The 22548-nt window shown below is 35.7% G+C and overlaps 1 protein-coding gene across 1 annotated transcript in view; it reads right to left on the bottom strand.

Annotated features, from left to right (window-relative positions):
• Positions 1-4173: 4173 nt before the first annotated feature.
• The window catches only part of MOB1B (MOB kinase activator 1B), a 31501-nt gene continuing 13126 nt past the window's right edge, over positions 4174-22548 (bottom strand). The window contains exons 2-6 of the mRNA XM_045532441.1: positions 20377-20543; positions 15479-15572; positions 12314-12447; positions 10237-10400; positions 4174-6624 (exon numbers count right to left, since the gene is read on the bottom strand). Coding sequence (XP_045388397.1) covers positions 6547-6624; positions 10237-10400; positions 12314-12447; positions 15479-15572; positions 20377-20543 — 637 coding nt within the window. The 3' untranslated portion in view covers positions 4174-6546. The remainder of the gene's footprint in view (positions 6625-10236; positions 10401-12313; positions 12448-15478; positions 15573-20376; positions 20544-22548) is intronic.

The following is a 22548-nucleotide window of genomic DNA, read 5'->3' as shown; positions in this document are numbered from 1 at the left end:
ATACTCTGAGAATAGTTCTAAAATACACATTTCCTTTTGGAATTTAGGCGTCACGGTAAATAATTCTCCAATATTGTTTATTAATATTCTTTGATTTATAATGAAGACAATATTAGAAAATAGGTAAATGGAAAGGTCAACAAATCATTAGTTCATTATTTTGCTGACTATTCTTATTGTAGTAGTATATATTAAAGAAAAAAAAACATTGGCTTCAAGTTCAGGCATATTTGGGTTTTTAAATCCTAGTCTTAATTAATACCATATACAATTTCTAAGCTTTAATTTTCTAGTGTGTAAGACACTGATACTAACTTCCAGGGTGTCTGTGAACATTACAGAAAATAATGCGTAACAAATTTCAAATGTTCAACATATTCCATATGCCATCAATATTTCCCTTGGAATGTGTTTAGTTTGGGACTACCTAAGGCAAAAATAAAAAGTAATGCAAAGTCAGGATTCATGGCCAAACATAACTATTTATTTTTTCCTTATAAACATTCATTCAGTTTCTTCCTTAAAAAAAAAAAAAAACCTAGAATTTAAATATTTCCCATCCCATCACATATAAGTATGTATACATTATTTACATCTTCCAAATAAAACATATTACAGATTTTCTGACATTCAGCATCCCCTTTTAAAATAAAAATGATGAAGCAATTAAACTTTGATCAATAACTACAATTTGCATTATGTTGGCATAGGTTATAATATAGCGTCCATGTTGAATTTCATATCTTAGAAGACAATTTTCCCCCTTCTAGCTATTTTAACATAGAGAGAAACAGTATCTCTATGAGAGCAAGATCCCTGTCTTTATGCATTCTCTTCAACACTTGCAGTGTAAATGCTGCCCTTATGCTTCCATTACTTGGCAATGGCAGTATTCCTCTGCTTTTGTCTTCAGAAATGATTTCAATTCAACCTTTTCAGTGTTCTCATATACACGGTATTCTCTCTCAACCCAGATTTCATGACACTGTTCCTAGTGGTAATTTTAAGTAATATAAATGTATAGGAAAAGTGCAACTAGAACAAAAGTAAGTGTTCTCTACAAGATTAGTGCCTTCACCACCCTGGTTATGCATGTACAAAAATAACAAATACAATTTAGTGGCTGTAAAAAACTATTTTCCCTAAAAATAGTCATTTCTGCAGAATAATTTAAGGAGAAAAGTGTTCTTAAAATGAAAATACACTGATCTATTTTACAACCTGCACAATTATTTCAGAAACAAAATAAAAATAAAAACTGTGCAAAACTTTAAGAAACATCCACCTATAAGAATTTAATATTAATAACATATGGAGGAGAAATTAAATATTAATAAAAATGTTAACTTTCTATCATTAATAATCTCAGCTTTAGTGACATAATTTAAAGAAAGCTGTCAACCAAAACAAACTGAAACCTATGTATTAACAGTAAGTACTTCAGAATCACTTAATAATAAAGACCTGCAAAATCAACCTAACTGCTTTGTTTTTAAACGTGTGAGTATGTGTGAGCTCACAAGAGCACCCACATGGGGGATGGGAGGGTGGGAAAACATACAGCTGGAAAAGGCCAATGATTTTACTATCTATCTTTGAGAACTGTAATCCAAAGTTTTCTACTATATAGTTCTATATGAAGAAAAAGAAACTTACATCACACTTACAAAACTGAGTACCCAACATTTTAATCTGTATTTTCTCTTTTGTCAAAATGTGAATCAGTTATGAGTGACAGATGTGAAGTATAGTTTTATAACTTCAAAAAGAATTCTTTGTGATTAGTTTATTAGGAAAGCCTTAAAAATTCAAATCATCTGCCATCAGAATTTTTGTTACATATTCAAATTAAACCTTTCCATTAAATTTTGACATACCTTTATCTCTAAACATTGATCAGTTCACACAATTAAGCTGATAGTTGAACAACAGTGATTCCTATGGTAAATCTTAACATTATCACAAAACTCTGATATTTAAATTATCTTATCGAGTGGCCCTTGAAGTATAGATCTGAGTTTCGAAGAATTAGTATATTCTCTCCTATCCCAGATAAGTTTCAAAATAAGATAAGTTTTCTTATTGGTATGTAGTCATATTTGCAAATTATAAATATACTTTTGGTCCCACATCTTTTGAAAAGACATTTAAAATTTAAAGTTATAGATGATATATGAAATGGTTACACAATTCTAAATATTCTCTGATACGTAGGCTTAAAACTCAGCATAATTAATATATAAAACTTATTCCAATTTCTTTGTATAATAATCCCCAGTCGTTAATCAAAGTCAAATCGTTCATCTGAGTGAAAACATTTTTTTCTTAAAAAAGAATAAAAAAAGGATAGAGGTAAAGGCTGTGGTTTCCTTAAATTACTTCTATCTTAAATATTGAATTCATTTTTCCACAATATCCATTCAATCAAAACTATAGTAGTCAAGATAAAATTGAAACGTTTTTAGGAAAAGGAACAAAATAGAAAACAAGTTCTAGAGAAAGACCTTGGTTTTTTTTTTATTAATGTATTTAACTGGAAAGTAATTAAACTGATTTTTTTTTAAAAAGTAAAACCTACACATCCAATGATACTGTCCACTTCAAAATAGTGACATTAGAAACTATTCCTTTATTCAATGATGCTACCAATGCTTAAAGCATTCTCTTCTGTAAATTCTAAGCCTATGCAACATTCTCTTGAACTTCCCTAGTGGTTTAGTTCTGGGACAACAGCCAAATGATTACACTTGGTTTGGTGATTAAGATACACCATAGCGGCCCCGCGCGGTGGCTCAGGCCTGTAATCCTAGCACTCTCGGAGGTCGAGGCAGGAGGATCATTTGAGCTCAGGAGTTCAAGACCAGCCTGAGCAAGAGCGAGACCCCTTTCGTCTCTACTAAAAAAACAGAAAGAAATTAGCTGGACAACTAAAAATATACATAGAAAAAAAAAATTAGCCGGGCATGGTGGCGCATGCCTGTAGTCCCAGCTACTCAGGAGGCTGAGGCAGTAGGATTGCTTGAGCCCAGTAATTTGAGGTTGCTGTGAGCTAGGCTGACGCCACAGCACTTTAGCCCAGGCAACAGAGTGAGACTCTGTCTCAAAAAAAAAAAAGATAGGCCATATTAAGCTGCCAAAAACATTTTTGGTGAACTAAAATGATGAAATTGATTTTCTTGCATAGTCACAAACTGATTCCCATGGCATCTCTAAGAGTTCCAAAAACATCACACTTTCTCAGCATAGCTGGAATAAGTAGTGCTCCCAAGTGAATCACTCTCAAGATAACTGTCATTTAGATGTTAAGGTATGACACACTCATTTTAAAAGAAAGTTCTACAACTTAATATCTGTATCTCATATATTCTACCATTTCAGTGGTAATCAAAACCTCTCTCAGAGAGGGTGTAGACAAAAATATAAAGGAAACGTTATTTTGCTATTTTCCCATAAGCAAGGAAAATGCTAACACATAACATGGAGTCTGGTGATTATATATGTAAAATATAAATATACACATCATCTCTATTTCCTGATAAGAGAATGTAGTGTTTTATCCAACCTGATAAGCTGGGCAGTAACTCAGTCTTAGATATATTACACACTAAACATATCTTCAACCTAATACATTTTATGCTGACCATTTAGAATTTATAAATGAATAACAGAAGGAAAATAGAAAGAGACCCCAATCTAAAATCTTTCAATTTAAGGTAAATTGACCTCCAAAGTCTCTACAGCTAACTAACACATGCTTTAGTTTAGTGTAGTCTAAAACCATGGTTCTTATGGGAAAGAGAATAATCAAGTCAGCAAATGAAAGCTAGTAGCACCATCTACTGCTACCTAAAAGATTTTCACTCTGTTATTAATTTTGCTCTACCACCACTTTTTCTCCATCACTTAAAATAACTCCAAAAACTTGCTTCATGTTAACATTTAACCAAAGCATTGTGAATGACAATAACACTATGTTAGCACTTTATATTTTATGGGATGCTTTTAACAAAGGACGAGAAAACCAGCTTCTGAGGGGAAAATAATTATCTTGGTTATTTATAAATCAAATAAAGAAATCTATAAAGAATACAATACACATTTATAAGCAAACTCTGCTGGAAAACCAAGTTTGTATTCTTATTTTTAAAAAGACATCTTACTAACTCTCACGGGGACCAATCAAATCACCTCTTTATTAAATCAGTTCTTTCTCATATTCCCTGTTATTGCCTTATTTGTAGCCATGTAACACCAGGTACAATGCCAGGCCTCTCCCACACTTAACGTCTATACTTTGTTACCATATATGCACATACACATATCTCCTTTTCCAATCACTCTGATTAAAGAAATACTCAGAAGCAGGCACCTGAGATTCTGGCACAGTGAAAACCATGTAGCACCTACTACTAAACATTAATTTATAGAAACATTTATCCATTTTTTACAGCGTACTACTGTATAAGGCCTAAAAGAGCAAGAACAATTTTTCACTATTCTCTTTACCCTTGGCTATTACAACCCCTTTGTTACTAGACTGATATGAAGTCAAATGCAGTATGGAAGACTATTTGAGTCATCATGTGCTTCATTTTCCTATATAGGTAAGACTCAGAATTACTTGATACCAATTTTATTTCTGAATCAACCCACAGTGGTTGATGTTATCTACCTGGATACTAAAAGATTTAAGGAAATCAACTAGCTCTCGCTACAGTTTATAAATAAGCTTTACCAATAAATGTCCAATACATTTGCCTCTGCCAGGCTCTCCTGTTACCTCCGTTGTTGATACTTGGTGAATAATTGCTAGAAATGGGATGGAGAAAAAGGCAGTTCCTAGTAGTCCTAATTGTGATAGCATTAAATTATACCACTGCTCTACTTGTTAATGACAAAAACAAATTGATTTCATTTTAGATTCTTCTTTTCTATTAAGTGCCTTTAATCTATACAAATTTCAGAGCAAGCATTTCTATTCTATAAGGAAAATGGGTCTATGTTTCAACTGAAGGAAAGGGATATAATTCTAACTGAAGAAAGCAGATTTACCAGAAATGACAAAATCAGAACTAAAAATCAATAAAACTGAAGTGAAAAAAATTAATATTGATTCTAAAAACTAAGTTTCTGAACTTGTTACTTATGGTAATAATTCACTAGAAAGTCATGGCAAATAAAATTTAAAAGTTAACTACTTAATTAGCATTTTCATTGTTTGATATCACTACAAAGATAAAGATTTCCTTTCACAGTGGAAAAATCAGAAGTCAGAATGCTTCAAATTGGACCTATATTAAGTAAAGAAGTACTGTATCATTTTAAAATGATAGCCAAACACCAGCTCCATTCACTGAATGGAAATGTTAAAAAGTGATCAATTTCCCCAAAAAGTCCTTATAGTCTATGTTTAATATCTATACCTAAAATTATTAATTTATTTTTAACTTCTCATGGAAGCTGATTCCTAAAAAGAAGTCTCTAAGACTTTTGTTTGTAAGTAATTGACTAAAATCTTCATGCCATTCTATTCAAGGGTTTTAAGACAGGACTTTCTAGAACTTGACTTTCTATACTTAATTCCTTCCCTAACTCCCCATATAAATTAACACCGCCCCCCAACCCAAACACACACGCCTATCCCCCCTCTTTAAAGTAGAAGGGGATTCTGCAGACTTATGGCTCATTTGGCAATTGCTAAGAAACCTCACAGTTCAGCATCACCTCTGAAGATGGCAATCCTATATATAACCTGAATTTTTACACCTACAGTGCAGTTAACATGTAGAAAGAAGCCAAAATGCAATAGGTTATTACATTTCAACATCCTCAAATTTCAATGTCACAGATATGAAGAGATGGAAAAAGACCTGCTTGGAGAACTTAAAGTATTTGTTGAACAGAATATATTACTGTCAATATCAAAAATACTTAAGAAAGATTAATTTTTTATGTTCTACATGCATACCTTTACAAATTACGTTTCTTCCAAATAGTAAAAGCTGGAGATCACCAATTTAGGTAAACTATGGCTTTTGTCATAGGTATTTTACAACATGCACCAGTAAGTGCCCTGGATAGTAATCCTAACATGGTTTCAAGCCCTGTTCAGTTCTATATCTGTGCTTTGCACCTCAGAAGTGAGCCTGCCAAGGCACTTAAAAACATAAGTCTTTTGGGGACTTCAAAATGGGCCACAATTTACAAAACAAAGAACCTCACTCATCAGCAGTTCAATCAATAAGCATTTTCTTTCAGCACACAATATTATTTAAAAACTCCTCAAGTAACCAAAACCAAGTTAAAAAAAAAATACCATATGCCACTAGGACAAAATTTACCCCAATCAAATGTATAGAGAATGGTTCTTGGCTTTCTCTGACAACAGGTTGTGGTTTCATATATTCAGAATAAAGAAAAAGAAACCCAAACAAGCCCCCCAAACCTACGACAAAAACAATCCAGATAAAAACAAAATACAATAAAAATCCAAATACACTCCACACTGCTTCATTTGAGGAACAGTTTGCACAGCTCTGCATCCTTTTATCTGTCCTTTGAGGTAAGTTTTTCAATCAGTTCTTGGAGTGGTGCAAGTTCTCTTCTATCAATAAGGTTGAATTCCTATGCATGATAAAGAAAGGCAGAACAAAAACATTATTTGCACCTCATGCCAAAGCAGATTACCATTAACATTTGTTGGAAATTCGCTTTTGAAGTAAACAAAAGTAGATTTGATTTTTTTTTTCTACTCGTTACCTCTGAGTCTTGGGCAAATCACTTAGCTACTCCTGATGTTATGTTTTTACATCTGTCGTATTAGGATAAATCCCTCTACCTCATAAAATTATTGTGGGGACTAACTGTAATACTGGATGTTAAACAGTTCATGTACAGCCCGGCACAAAGTAACAATAAATGGGAGTTGCTGTTTCTTGTTGAAAGGAATAACCTGGGCACCATTTAAATATAGTTAACCAAGTAGGGATCAAAAAGAATTAGCATCTCAGGCAAACTTGAGCATGATATGAAGAGTAAAAGCCTAGTTATAAACTGATCTATGTGCAAGCTATCATACAATATGATAATAACATGAATAAGGTGTCATCCACAAATGTTAAATTAAAATCCTGTAAAGAACAAATGAGAAAGCTTGGATTTAATTTGTGATTCTTTACAAGTTCCACCTCTGTCATTCTAAGTTCACTTCTGAATACTATAAGGCTAAAAGAGGCCATCTATACTTCTGATCTTCTGCCATGGTGAGGCATTCTCAACTCCCAATTTCATTCATTTTTTAGCATCCATTATGCGCCAAGCACTACAGTAAGTACTGGCGAAAAGCACGAGGGGGCATTTAATAGGAGGTCCACCCCTAAGATTTGTGGGGTCTGGATGAAGAAGAACATAAATGGATGGATGTGACTAAATTGTTAAATTTTACATTAAGCTAATATGTTGTTAAATAAAACATGTTCCATCCTTCTACCCTGACAAATATACCTTCATAGTGACCAGAAAAGCAGATTCAAACTTAGAATTCTCAAGACTCCTCAGGATTCTGCACTCGAAAGTAGCGACAGGAAGATAGCTAGCCCCAGGTCCCTGGCCCTCAGCAAACCTCCCTGCTCTTCCAACCCAATCCATCCTGCACCTCAAAAGGTCTCACACAGGAGTATGGACTCCTTCACTGGCATGCATGGGTGATGTCCACATGCCCTCAAAAACAGCAGCCATCTGGCTACCCCTCAGGCCAAGAGTTATAACATAATGAGAGATATGACCTGCCCTCAAAAGAACAGACCCCAGGGAAAGATCCATGGAGACCCTGGAAATGTACTTGGGACGATGTGGGCAGGGAATTCTGGGGTCTCAGTTACCCTAGCATGCACCAGAAGGGACCTAGGTAGGTATGTCTTGGCCTGTGGATTCCTCACTCTGTGAAGAGGGGCCAGAGCAGGATTCTCCAAATTGTGGGGCCCAAACCAGGTACCCCTCTTACTCAATATAACTCTCTCTATATATATATATACATATATATATATATATCCCCTCTCTCTCTCTCTCTCTATATATATATATATATATAAAATCCCTCTTACTATATAACTAATGGACCTACCTTTAAGAAGCTCGCAGTGTTCTGAGATGTAAATAGAATGAGTTGTGGTAAATGCTATGTACTGATCCCCTACTATCTGCTACAAGTTGGGAAACAGTGTACACTAAGATCACAGAGTAAAGTAAAAATAACCCTTTTGGAGGGAAAATATACTCTCCTACCCCAGCAAAACATGAATTTTAGCAACCATGTTCTGCCTAAACCAAAACAAAGATGCAAATTTTAGGATAACATTCTTCTAGTTCCTAGAGGTCTGGAGGTGGAATACCATGGTAAGGTAATTATTCAGAGCAACAGTTTTGGCAAGTTACAACCTCCTAAAAACGTGTTTTCATAAGTGAAACTGAGACATAAAATGTCTTCAGTGTGAGGAGTGTGTATAGAGGGAAAACGAACACATTTTTCTTTAGTGGAGATGGGAAGTAGAGAAGGCATCTATAAATATATGCCTGTGGAAATATATTCAAGTCTTGGGCTTCTCCTGACTACCATCTCCCCATCTCAACCTCCACCAGAAAAAAAAAGGAAGAAAGAAAAAGCAAGCTGGTCAGCTCATCCATTTCCACCTCTTTTTTACTTCTGCTTGTTACTTCTCAAATTATTATAGCAGGGTGAGAATATTCTTACTGTTCTTAGTCTACATTTTGAAGTCCAGTTCTTGGAGGACTAAACAAAGGGGAGGTGAACTAGGAGTTCAGATCAAAGACTAATGGATCTCTGGAATAGAAACACTCTTTGTAATTTTTTCCCCCTCTGACACGATGGACAATCCCTAACTTAAAAATTATTTTTGGCCGGGCACGGTGGCTCATGCCTATAATCCTAGCACTCTGAGAGGCCGAGGTGGGCAGATCGTTTGACCTCAGGAGTTCGAGAGCAGCCTAAGCAAGAGTGAGACCCCGTCTCTACCGAAAAAATAGAAAGAAATTAGGTAGACAACTAAAAATATATAGAAAAAATTAGCCGGGCATGGTGGCATATGCCTGTAGTCCCAGCTACTCGAGAGGCTGAGGCAGGAGGATTGCTTGAGCCCAGGAGTTTGAGGTTGCTGTGAGCTAGGCTGACGCCATGGCACTCTAGCTCGGGCAACAGAGTGAGACTCTGTCGCAAAAAAAAAAAGAATATGGTTTTTAAAAGAAGGGGAAAAAATAAATTGTGGTACATATACACAGTGGAATATTATATGCCACAAAGAGTGAAATCCTGCCATTTAAAATAACATGGATGGAACTAGAGAACATTATGTTAAGTGAAATAAACCAAACACAGAAAGACAAGTCTTTCATGTTCTCACTCATATGTGGGAGCTAAATAGTAAAAATAACTGATCTCATGGAGACAGAGAGTAGAATGATGGTTACCAGAGCCTGGGAAGGGTAGTGCGGAGGGACGGATAAAGTGGGGATGGTTAATGGGTGCAAAAATATAGTAAGATAGTTAGATAGAATGAACAATATTTGACAGCACAACAAAGTGACTGCCATCAACAATAAGTTAGAGAACACTTTAAAATAACTAAAAGAGTAGAAGTGGAATGTTTCTAACACAAAGAAATGTTAAATGTCTGAGGTGATGGATACCCCAATTACCCTGATTTGATTAATTCACATTGTAGGGCTGTATCAAAATATAATGTGTACCCTATAAAGATATATAACTATGATATACCCCTAATAATTAAAAATTTTTTAAAAAGAAGGGGGAAAAAAGGATGTGATATGCAAAGCCCATTTCCAGACCAGAATCTGCTAATAAAGATCCAGGGTAGATGGCAGTGGACGGTTAAGGGGAGTGGGAGAAGTACTAAAATGTTCAAGTAACAAGTTTATCTATAGAGCTACCCAATTACTCAGGTTCCTTATTCAGCCTGTTAACTGAAGCAAATCCAAAGCAAGACCTTTCAAATCCATTTTATCCTTGCATGTCATCAACTTGGAGACTAATCAATTTCAGAATCAAAAGGTCAGGCCTTATCATCATGGAAAGTGTAGAAGAGGATGCAGACTAGAGAGATGTATCAAATTCTATCCTGACCGTGTGGCTGCAGTATTCACCTTAGAACTCTGAAGATAAATGCTTACACTGAGCATGAAAAGCTTCCTAAACCAACTCACCTGGACAAAAAAAATAAAGTGCTTGAAAGATGTATTGAGATGTGCTTCCTCCTGAAGCTGGATCACAGGGTCAAAATGCTGATGATAAATGTGAGCATAAACCCTAAAGAGGCGTTTGAGTATAGTTTTTGCCACAGACATGAAATTCTTCGGAAACGGGACACCTGGTAAAGAGATAGCCCCCTTTATTAACAAGAGACAAGAACAAGGCAATGTAAGTTTGTCAGCAAATGGCAACATAAATAACCAAGACAACGCTGAAAAGAAGTACTATTTACAAATTACTATGTTACATACCCATCATACCTTTCAGAAGTTCTCAACATACCATGAATGAAAATAAACTTCAAAGCTTTTATGAAATAAAAGCTTCATTATAGCTTGTTATGCCTCTATCATACTACCATTTTACTAAAATGAAACAAACACCTAAGATGGTAGTGGAGCTAAAAACTCACTCAGATCCTTGGATTTCTTAATATTAAGTCTCAATACAAAGATGTGCTTAACACAAATAATGCATTAACCATGTTCAGTTTTGCTTAAAATGCTTATAATACATTTTATCATTTTTTCTATGGAAATTATTACTGCTCCAGGTCTACATTTGTCCTGAAATGAGCTACATTCTCTGCTCAGTTAGGCTCACTGTTCATGAATTAAAGCACTGATGCAGCATTAAACAAATATAAAACTAGAAAAATACAGAATCACTGTGGAGAAAAGGGACCTTTTGTACACCATTGGTGGGAAAATACATTGGTGTAGCCATTATGGAAAACAGAAGGGAGGCTCCTAGAAAAAAATTAAAAATAGAATTACCATATGACCCAGCAATCCCTCTTCTGGGTATACACCCAAAGGAACGAAATCACCATACTGTAAAGATATCTGCACTCCCAAATTCAATGCAGCACTATTCACAATCGCCAAGATATGGAAACAACCTAGGTGTCCATCAAATGAATGGATAAAGAAACTGTAATATTTCTTACACACACACACACATACATACGATGGAATATTATTCAGCCTTTATAAAGGAGGAGATCCTGTCATTTGCCACAACATGGATGGACCTGAAGGACATTATGCTAAGTGAAATAAGCCAGACAAAAAACGAGAAATACTGCAGGACCTCACTTATATGTGGAATCTTTAAAAAAAAAAAAAAGTCAAACATATAGAGATAGAGAATACAACAGTGGTTACCAGGGGCTGGGGGAGATACAGGTCAGAGGATACAAAGTAGCGCTATACAGGATGAACAAGTCTAAAGATCTATTGTACAACATGAGGACTACAGTTAAGAATAATGTCTTGCATTGAAGATTTTTGCTAAGTGAGTCAATTAGCTGCTCTTGCTTTGGGGGTGTGGGGGGAATGGGCAACTACATGAGATGATGGATATGTTAATTTGTTCCACCACAGTAACCATTTTACTATAATATATCTCATAACCTCACGATATATATCTTAAATATACAATATAGTTTATTTTACTACAATATAATTTATTTTACAAAAATATACAAAATCCCATATCCAAATACTAGTATTACTAGGTTTAGTGTCACCACATTGCCTACTGCTCATTTTAAAATATTATAGGTCACAAGGAAACATAAAACAAACCAAACTGAAAGGACATTCTAGAAAATCATGTGTACTATTCTAAAGTATCGACGTTGGCTGGGCGCAGTGGCTCATTCCCATAATCCCAGCATTTTGGGAGGCCAAGGCAGGAGGATCACTTGAGGCCAGGAGTTCGAGGCCAGCCTGGACAACAGTGAGACCTCTCTACAAAAAAAATTTAAAATTAGCCAGGTGCGGTGGCCCATGCCTACAATCCCAGCTACTTGGGAGACTAACCTCTATTCACACAGGATAGCTTGCTTATTTTTCTCCTGGGTTAAAAACTTCTGTGCCTCTTCTTGTGAACTGTGTAACATATACGCACATCAACACAAACCCTAAAGAACTCTCCAACTAGATAGTGCAAGAGGAGGGACAACAATTCTAGAAACATGAAATTAGATAAATCAAGATGAATCCCAATTACATAAAATAATTATACCAATTTTTGATGGAAATAATGTCTCATCATCCAACTGGTCCTGAACCCAAGTCATCAGGTAATCAATATACTTTGGTGCAGAACACTTAATAGGCTTCTTGATGTTTGTTCCATCTGCCCAGTGATACTCATATCTGCATTGGAAAGATAAAAACACAGAGTGTTAGTATATGTATGTGTATTATGAGCATATACAGACATGTATCAAACACTCTGTTCCTCCAAATAAAGATGAATTTTTAAATTGCCAGTGGATTGTTTTGCATTTATCACAATTTGAATTAAGCAGATCCCATTAAATTCATGTTTTGTGTTTGTATGCTTTCCTCATGTGTCTGAATTTTCTTATATAGTTTTCTCTCATATATAGCATTTATATTATAGAATCACACACTACTGTAGTAGAAAAACTAGATTAGTTCCCAGTTCTTTTATGATCATCTTTAAACTTTACCATTGTTTTTCTTCCTTAAAAACCATTTCTTTGGCCAGGCGAGTTGGCTCATGCCTGTAATCCTAGCACTCTGTCGGGCCAAGGCGGGAGGATCACTTGAAGTCAGGAGTCTGAGACCAGCCTGAGCAAGAGTGAGATCCCAACTCTACTAAAAACAGAAAAAATTAGCCAGCTGTGGTGGCACGTGCCTGTAGTCCCAGCTACTTGGGAGGCTGAGGCAGGAGGATCTCTTGACTCCAGGAGTCTGAGACTGCAGTGAGCTATGATGCACTGCACTCTAGTTGGGGTGACAGAGCAAGACTCTGTCATTAAAAAAAAAATTCTCCTTATTTAGTACACATTTTCTTAACTCGCGGCTTTAAATTTTGGGTTAAGGACAGAGAATGACATGGAAGCCACAAAATAAGATTAATGAAAAAGAGAATAATTCAGTATTTGAGTATATTTGGCTGAAGAGCTAAAACAATGCCTTTAAACAAAATTGGCCAGCTGTACAGGATGGCTCACACCTATAATACCCAGCATTTTGAGAGGCCAGAGGCAGTAGGATCGCTTAAGCCCAGGAGTTAGACACTAGCCTGGGCAATCTAGTGAGACCCTCATCCCTACAAAAAATTAAAAAATAAAAAAAATTAGCTGGGCATGGCGGCATGTGCCTATAGTCCCACCTACACATAAGGCTGAGGAAGGAGGATCACTTGAGCCCAGGAGCTTGAGGTTACAGTGAGCTATGATCGGGCCACTGTACTCCAGCCTAGATGACAGAGTGAGACCCTGTCTCTAAAAACAAAAACACAAAACTGGCAACCCAAAAAAAGATGTCTGTAGGCTTTGGGTATTAGCAGAATATCATCCTTTGATTTAATAAACATTTAATGTGCATCTACCATAGGAGAGATACTATGTCAAGAACAAGGGACACTAAAATGAAAGACACCTCCTCTGCTCTCAAGGATAAAGACTAACGGAAAAGATGGACTTGAAAATGAACAAGTAAAACAGTGTGATATGAGCCCTAAAAGAGAAAGGAAGTCAGTGTATCAAAGAGACATCTGCAACCCCTTGTTTACTACAGCACTATTCACAATAGCCAATATATGGAATCAACCTAGATGTCCAACAACAGATAAACTAAAAAACGTTGGTCTCATAGAAGTAAAAAGTAGCACAGAGGTACTAGAGGCTGGGAAGGGGAAAGGAAAGGGAGGGAGAGGGAGAGATTTGTTAAAGTATACAAAATCAGAGCTAGATAGGAAGAATAAGTTCTAGTGTACAGTACCACTGTAGGATAGCTTTAGTTAATAATATATCACATAGTTTCAAATAGCTAGAAGGAAGATGATGTTCTCAACACAAATAATAAATGTTTGAGATGATGGATATGCTAATTACCCTGATCTGATCACTATACATTACACATATTGAAACATCACTATGTATGCATGAACATGTACAATTATTTAACAATTAAAAATAAAAAGTAAGAACAAAAAAGAAAGCAAGAGCCCTAAAAGAGTTTCTTAGTCTCACACACATACTGTGAATTTTAAGATAAGAAATAAGCAATTTAGTTTTTTAGTTTCCAAAAGGTTACACCCACTGCTTGACTTCTCTCTTTTAACCAATTGTGTTTTTCTAATCTTGTCTCTGAAGTTTGGACTGACTTAATGATAGGTTAGTGAGGCTGGCAAAGCAGAAAGTAGAAGATACGATGGAAAAATACTACAGGGTATTTTAAGTGTCAAAAATTTATCTTCTGATAGGATAAATAAGATGCTTTACATTTACTCAGAACCACTTACACCTGAACAATGATACTCAACAGGACACACCTGAATAAAACTCGGGTGGTGTACCTGATTGCCAACCCTGAGCAATAGGGACTACTGTCAAGTTCATTTTGAAGGTCTCCCAGGGGAGATTTCCCAACACTTCTTGGTATCCTGCTGTATTGTGTAATCACTTTCACAGTCAAGACATTCTTCCTAATATTAAAGTCCTTAGTGTGATTTAAGCCTGTTTCTTCCTGTTGGCTCCAAGTAGCACTAAATAAATGGTAGCTGCCATTGTTATTATTAGTAATAGTACTAATAAAAGCCAGCTTTGAAAATGTACTGATTCAACCCACATTCACTGGATGTTAACTACGTGGCAGGCTCTGTCCTTACACCAAAAGGGATTTAAAAGAAAAACAAATCTAACAGGTTAAGTAAGACATGTATAAACAGTACTAAGAAGTATAATGAAAACAAAGAAATAAAATCATTATAATGGTGAAAAAAATGAAATAGAAAGATCATATCTCATCTAAAGAAATTAGTAGGAGAAGCATGTGACATGGGCCTTGAAGATGAGTAAGATTTTTTGAAATACTAACAGAAGATGATAGAAGGGAAATGGAAGAGAAGAAACACATCCAAGAGAACATAACAAGTGAGCTCTCTGAGAGTGTAAGTGATGGAGGGAACAGCAAGGTACTTCCAGGTATCTAGTTTGGACAGACCAGGAAGACACATAAGAACAGAGGAAAGGCAGGAGGGAGGACGATACAGGGAGCATCATAAAGCTAAAGACAAGGAATCTGGATGTAAGAGATGAGTCACTGGCAAACCACCAAAAGAGATGCTAAGTAGAGAAATTATGTGGTCAGACCTTCTTCCTATCTAAGAACCATAAATAAAAATGAGAACAGATGATTGACCATGTCTTACTTTGGGCCGGCTGACATCACTGGACAACTCTCTTCTGTACAGAAGTCTGTGATGGTTCCATAAAGCATGTTGATCTGATTGAAGAAATCCACAGCTGCAAAACAAATGCCCGTTATAAGTAAGACAGAATGATTAAAATTAAATTTTCATTTTACTCAAGCAGAATCTGAGGTGTATCAGTATTGTTTCCCCTACCAAAAAAACAGGTTAAAAGCATACAGAGAAGCCTCAGTATTTGACTACATTAAAATTAGGAGCTTGTGTTCATCAAGCGATTCCACTGAGAGAGCAAAAAGGGCCGGGCATGGTGGCTCATGCCTGTAATCCTGGCACTGTGGGAGGCCAAGGTGGCGGGATCCCTCGAGGCTCAGGAGTTGGAGACCAGCCTGAGCAAGAGGGAGACCCCATCTCTACTAGAAATAAAGAAAATTAGCCGGGTGTGGTGGTGCATGCCTGTAGTCCCAGCTACTTCCAGGGGGTGAGGCAGGAGGATTGCTTAAGCCCAGGAGTTTGAGGTTGCAGTAAGCTACGATGACGCCACTGCACTGTAGCCCAGGCAACGGAGCAAGACTCTGCCTCAAAAAAAAAAAGAGAGAGAGAGAGGTGCAATAAGGCAAGCACAGGCTGGGTGCAGTGGCTCACGCCTATAATCCTAGCACTCTGGGAGGCCGAAGCGGGAGGATCGCTCGAGGTCAGGAGTTCAAGACCAGCCTGAGCAAGAGTGAGACCCCGTCTCTACTAAAAATAGAAAGAAATGATTTGGAGAGCTAAAAATGTATATAGAAAAATTAGCCAGGCATGGTGGCACATGCCTGTAGTCCCAGCTACTTCCGGAGGCTGAGGCAGGAGGATTGCTTGAGCCCAGGAGTTTGAGGTTGCAGTGAGCTAGGCTGACGCCACTGCACTGGGCAACAGAGTGAGACTCTGTCTCAAAACAAAACAAAACAAAACAAAACAAAACAAAACAAACAAACAAAAACAAAACATTCTAGTGCAGATGCCTTTTTTATAGAATGACTTTTTTTCTTTTGGGTAGATGCAAGTGTAAATTTAAATGATAGTGGGACACCATTCCATAGACCCCCAAAACACTAAAATTTATTTGAAAATGCAAAGAGCCATGAATATCCAACACATTCTTAAAGAACAAGGTGCATATTAAGATTTATAAAGCATAATGAATAAAACAGTGTGGTCTCAGTAGACCAGTGGAATAGAAGAGAGAGAACAGAAACACATGCAAGCACAGATGCAGCACCTGATTTATGACAAAGCCATCACTACAGAACACTAGGCAAAGGATAATCTTTTCAAAAATATTTCTGAGTCAATTGGTTATTGCTATGGAAAATAAAACTTGATTCTTTTCTCACATTATACCCAAAAAGCAATTCCAAGTAGACTGTTCCTCTAAATGTGAATTGTGGCTAATTTTTTCTATTTTTAGTAGAGATGGGGTCTCGCTCTTGCTCAGGCTGATCTCCAACACCTGAGCTCAAGTGATTCTCCCACCTAGACTCCCAGAGTACTAGGATTACAGGCGTGAGCCACGAGCCAGCCTACTGATAAACTTTTTTTACTTTCTTTACACTCAATTTGCTGTTGTTTTACTAACCTCTGGAGAGTGACACTTAATTCATCAATTTTCAATACTTTTTCTTTTCTAATATATGTATGTAGGGCTCTAAATTTCCCTCTAACAGCTTCAGCCATATCCCACAAGTTTCCATATACAATATTTTCATTATCATATTTTAGTTCAAAATATTTTCCACTTTCTATTGAGATTTACTCTTTCCAAACCAAACAGATTCCTAGTTTTTTATAATATTATTGGTTTCTAGCTAAATTCCACTGTGGTCAGAAAACGTATTGATTTCAGTTTTTGAAAATGTGATTAGGTGCTTAAGTCATGTGTCCTAAGTCAAATCTCTTAATCCTGTTGCTCAAAATTTTCTAATTCCTTATTGATTTTTTTCTTCTACATTTCCTATGAATTACTGAAAGAGGAATGTTAAAATTTCCTATTATGATCGTGGATTTGGCTACTTCTCCTTTTATTTCAGTCAACTGATTGTATTACATATTTGAGATGTTATTAAAAACATAAATTCAGAACTTTATATACTTTGTAAATTGAACCATTTATTATTTTCAAACACCCCTCTTTATTAGTGTTTTTTGCCTTAAAGTCTACTTTATCTGATATAACATGATTGTGTCAGCATTCTTTGAATTAGTGTTAAACTTTAGTTTCAACCATTCTGCATGTGTACATTTAAAGTATGTCTCTTAGAAGCCACAGTCAGATTTCTTTTGTTTTGTATTCATCTTGGCACAATTGTTTCCCTTTTTCTTTTTAGATATGAGGTCTCTTGCTCTGTCACCCAGGTTGGAGTGCAGTGGTGCAATCATAGCTCACTGCAGCCTTGAACTCCTGGGCTCAAGCGATCCTCCAGCCTTAGCCTCTTGAACAGCTGGGACCAAAGGCGCATGCCACCATACCTGGCTATTGTCATTTTTATTGGACCATTTTATCCTTTACATTTAATACAATTATTATGATTACTAATATTTGGATTTCAGTCTACTATGTTACTATTTGCTATCTACTTATTATATGATTCTTTTTCTCTCCTTATGTTCTTTAGGACTGTTTTTTATTAATCTTTTTTTAGGGAGATAATTATATTTATTTACCATTAAGATGCAAATCTCATCAACAATTCTCTTTATTCCTTTATGTGCCTGAAATGTTTAATCACTGCCAGTGAGTGGAAGTATGTCTAGACTCAAATCCTATTCACCTCATCAAATGTCACTTGGGAAGATGACTATAAATAAGGAAAATTTTAAAGTCCAAACCTTCAGTCAAATGTTATATTTTCAAAGCATAATTATATGTTCTAAGCAGATGTTATAATGCTTCAGTCCAAATAATTTTTGCCTAGCTATAATAAAATCATGAAATAAGTTCTCAAAGTTCTAGGCATTTCAGTAGTACGACAGTCCCCCCTTATCTGCAGTTTCACTTTCCATGGTTTCATTTATTCATGGTCAACTACAGGCTGAAAATATTAAAGGGAAAATTCCAGAAATAAATCATTCATAAGTTTGAAATTGTGTGCCATTCTGAATAACACGATGAAATCTTGCCATCCCACTCCATTCGGCCTAGGATGTGAGTCATCGCTCTGTCCCGTATATCCATGCTGTATACGGCTACCCACCCGTGAATCACTTAGTAGCTGTCTAGGTTATCAGGTTTGACAGATCATAAGGAGGAGGCTGAGTACAGTACAATAAGATATTTAGAAAGAGACAGAGAGAGAGACTATATTCACATAACTTTTATTGCAGTGTGTTGTAATTATTCTATTATTTTTGTTGTTAATCTCTTATTATGCTTAATTGATAAATTTTATCATAGGTATACATGTATTAAAAAAATCATTGTATAAAGAGAGTTCAGTACTATCCTTAGTTTTAGGAATCCACTGGGCGTCTTGGAATGTATACCCTGCAGATAAGGGGAGACTACTATATAAATACGCAGTTCTGGCAATAGAGACAGAGATAGAATACAGACAGAAAATGATGATCTGCTTTTATACTTAAAACTCAGAATTCTCTTGTAGTACAAAAGCTCTATGTAGCCATCTGTACATTTTTAAAATCAGTAAATGGGTTCTCAAATGGTACAAAAAGACACAAGTGCAAAAAGAATAATGTACACATATATTGGAGATTTATTCTCAATAATGTCCTTGAAGTGCCACAGAACCATCTTATAGGTAATATGGGTCTCATTAATAAAATAAACAAATCACTTTCTTTGTTTCAAATAACTAAACTCTCTTGAACCACATTATAGTAATACAGTTCTTGTGCCAATGCTGTCACAGTAAGGTTTTCAATAAAACAGACATCTCAATAAAATCCTTCTGGTTCCTAAAAGTTACTATTATAGTATGTGGCAGCTTAATTTATAAATCCTACGACATAATTCAAATTATAATAAGATATCATCAAATATTATAAGAAAAATACTGTTTTGCTTTTCCTTAAAGCCTAGACATTTCGTGTATGTTTTCAATTAGATTTTATTTTATTTCTACTAAATTCAAATAAACTTCCTTCAGTTATAACATTCTATTAATTTTTTTTTACTAATGCTAAAAAACCCTAAACTTTTATTCCCCAATTTTCTCTAGCTTCAGTCCCCAGAATGTATAATATTTACTTTTTACTTATGTTATTCTTTTTAGGAATTTAGAGTATCTCATAAACATTTTACTAATTTCATAAGATCACTACTGAATTGCCTTTTTAAAAAAAATAAGCACACTTAGACAAATAACTGAGTATGATACTGACAGAGACAATTTAGCATAGTGATTAAAGTATAGACTCTGAAATTCTACAGCTGTATGTCTGAGCCCAGGCTCTGCCATTTAATAGCAGCATGACTTTAGCAAGTTACTTAACCTTTCTGTCTCAGCTTCCTTATCTATTAAACTGGGATAATAAACATACCTACACCATAAACTTATAAAGATGAAATAAAATCATCCATGTAGAAAGGACAGCAGAGTGCCAAACACATAATTTGTGTATGACAAATAATAAATAATAAATATTATCATTATTATTACTACACTGAAGATATAAACAGTAAATCTATGTTTTGTAATACATTATAACAGGAAACAAGAATTTTATAAAAACTCCAGAGTCAGAAATGAAATAAGATAAAGGCTAAAGTTGGACTGAGACATCAGTATATTGCGATTTTAGGTTGTTAACTAGATCTAGAATGGGTAACACCCCAACACTCACCTACAATGAGGCTAATTAACCTAATTCATAATCTCCTGAAAAATAGAACAGCTACTTACTGTTAACTGCAACCCACTCATTTAGATCTTCCCCCTCAGGAAGCATCACAGCCATCCGGAGGTTGCCGCTGCCAAGTGTGGCTTCTGCATGTTTTAAGAGTTCGTACTGGTGAGAACCTTCGGGAATGTTCTTCTTTGGTTTAAAAGTTTTAGAAGAGCGACTACCACTATGAATAGAAAAGAAAAAAAAAGGCACTTCAAAATGTAAGGCATGACCTTCAAGAGTCTACTACGCCATACTACTGGATAAAATAACATAGAGGTGATCCTGAATGTCCCCAAATAAACATCAAATATACTTTCAGGCCCACTCAAGCTAACCTATGCTGGTTACATTGAATCCCAGCAATATAACTGCTGTAATACTATGTTCTCCACCCAGAACACCTACAGACTTTCTCTACATTCCCTACTTTAACTCACAATGAGAAAAAAAATGTTACTTGTAATTAATCTAGCTCTTGACAATAAATTAATGACTCAGGACTATAGGTTTTAATCTAAAAAAATGAAAAGTATCTCCGCGGTAAATTTTACTCATTTTATTCTTTTTACCCGTATTGTAAGTCTCTCATCCTAATACAAATAAATTTGTTTGCTTCCTATAAGAAGCATAATGATATAATTTTATATCAATAAAACACAAAAATCCTAGAGCAAGAAAGAGAAGCCACATTTTCTTCTACTCAATTATAAGAAGCATCAGCAATCTTAATCCAGAATTCTTGCTAAGCAGTTAGGGAGCTAGACATTAGTAATGGCTGGTTCACGCACATTTCTGAATGCATACACACACACACACACACACACACACACACACACACACATACACAGTATCCATACATATATAATGTTTTAAGTGGGTCGGTCGGCTGAAACTAGGCTTAGATATGGTTTTAAGAATTTTTCAGAGAGCCAGGCACAATGGTGGACTCCACAGTCCCAGCTACTCTAGAGGCTGAGGCCAGAGGATCTCTTGAGGCCAGGAGTTGAAGGCTGTAGTACGATATCAGTGTGCCTAGGAATAGCCACTGAACTCCAGTCTGGGCAACACAGCCAGACCACATCTCATAAAAAAAAAAAAAAAAAAGCGAGATCCCATCTCTTTAAAAAAAGAGTTCTTAAGAGATGGAATCTTCTATTGATGCTGGCAAGTTCTTTTCACATTATGTTACATCCTAGTCACCCCTTCTCAATACTTTCCTTCTTTCCTTATGAAAAGGAACAGTTTGAAAAGAAAAAATTAGAAGAGGCTAAATGGGAACTTTACAGTTGAATGTTATTAAATTCATACAACCAAAAACATCCAGACACTGGAACATATGAATATGAAAGTGGAATTACAAAAACAACAAACAAACATAACAATGGTTATACTTTCCAAACTCTCCATAGCTTTTCACTCATTACCCCTTCTCCCAAATTTACCCCTCAAATCCCTCCCCCTTCCCCACAGTAAAAAGCAGCAGTTCTCAACCCTGGCTACACTATTATAATCAACTAAGGAGCTCTAAAAAATCATTGAGAATTCTGAGACAAACTAAGAATCTATCAGTCAACCAAAATAATTCAAAGGACAAATATTTAGGTATTTTTCACTGTAAAGTACTGGCATTCTCATTTAAAAGTAGGTCTCTTCTCAGCTGTTTAATTAGAATTAAATTGATGCTCCTCACACATCCACCCCTCCCATATCTCTACTCTCTTTAAATACACTCATCAGATGACATTATTCCTCTGCTTAGAACCACTCAGTGGCTTTCCAGTGCATTCAGATTAATCCAAAGGTCAAAAACTAGATAGAGTCAAGCTCTGGCCCCACATTAGGGTATGCAAATTCTTCTTCAGTTTAATCAGATAATGCACTAACACCAAATTCTTTCCCAGCATCTCTAAAGTATAATTATAAAAAAATAAAAGCTGAGCATGGTGGCACATGCCTGTAGTTCCAGCTACTCAGGAAGGTGAGGTGGGAAGATTACTTTAGGCCAGAAGTTCTTTCGAGGCCAGCTTGGGCAACATAGCAAAGCACTGTCTCTAAAAAAAAATTTTTAACTATATTTATATAAATATAAATTATATAAATATACTTAGGCCTATCAAGCTTGAAAGTTTTCATTTTCCTCCTCCTCCTCACCCTTTATCAAAATTTAGTATGAGAAACATATTTCA

The sequence above is a fragment of the Lemur catta genome, chromosome 19, assembly GCF_020740605.2.
Source record: "Lemur catta isolate mLemCat1 chromosome 19, mLemCat1.pri, whole genome shotgun sequence".
In the NCBI taxonomy this organism is placed as follows: domain Eukaryota; kingdom Metazoa; phylum Chordata; class Mammalia; order Primates; family Lemuridae; genus Lemur; species Lemur catta.
This window is presented reverse-complemented; position numbering and strand designations above follow the sequence as displayed.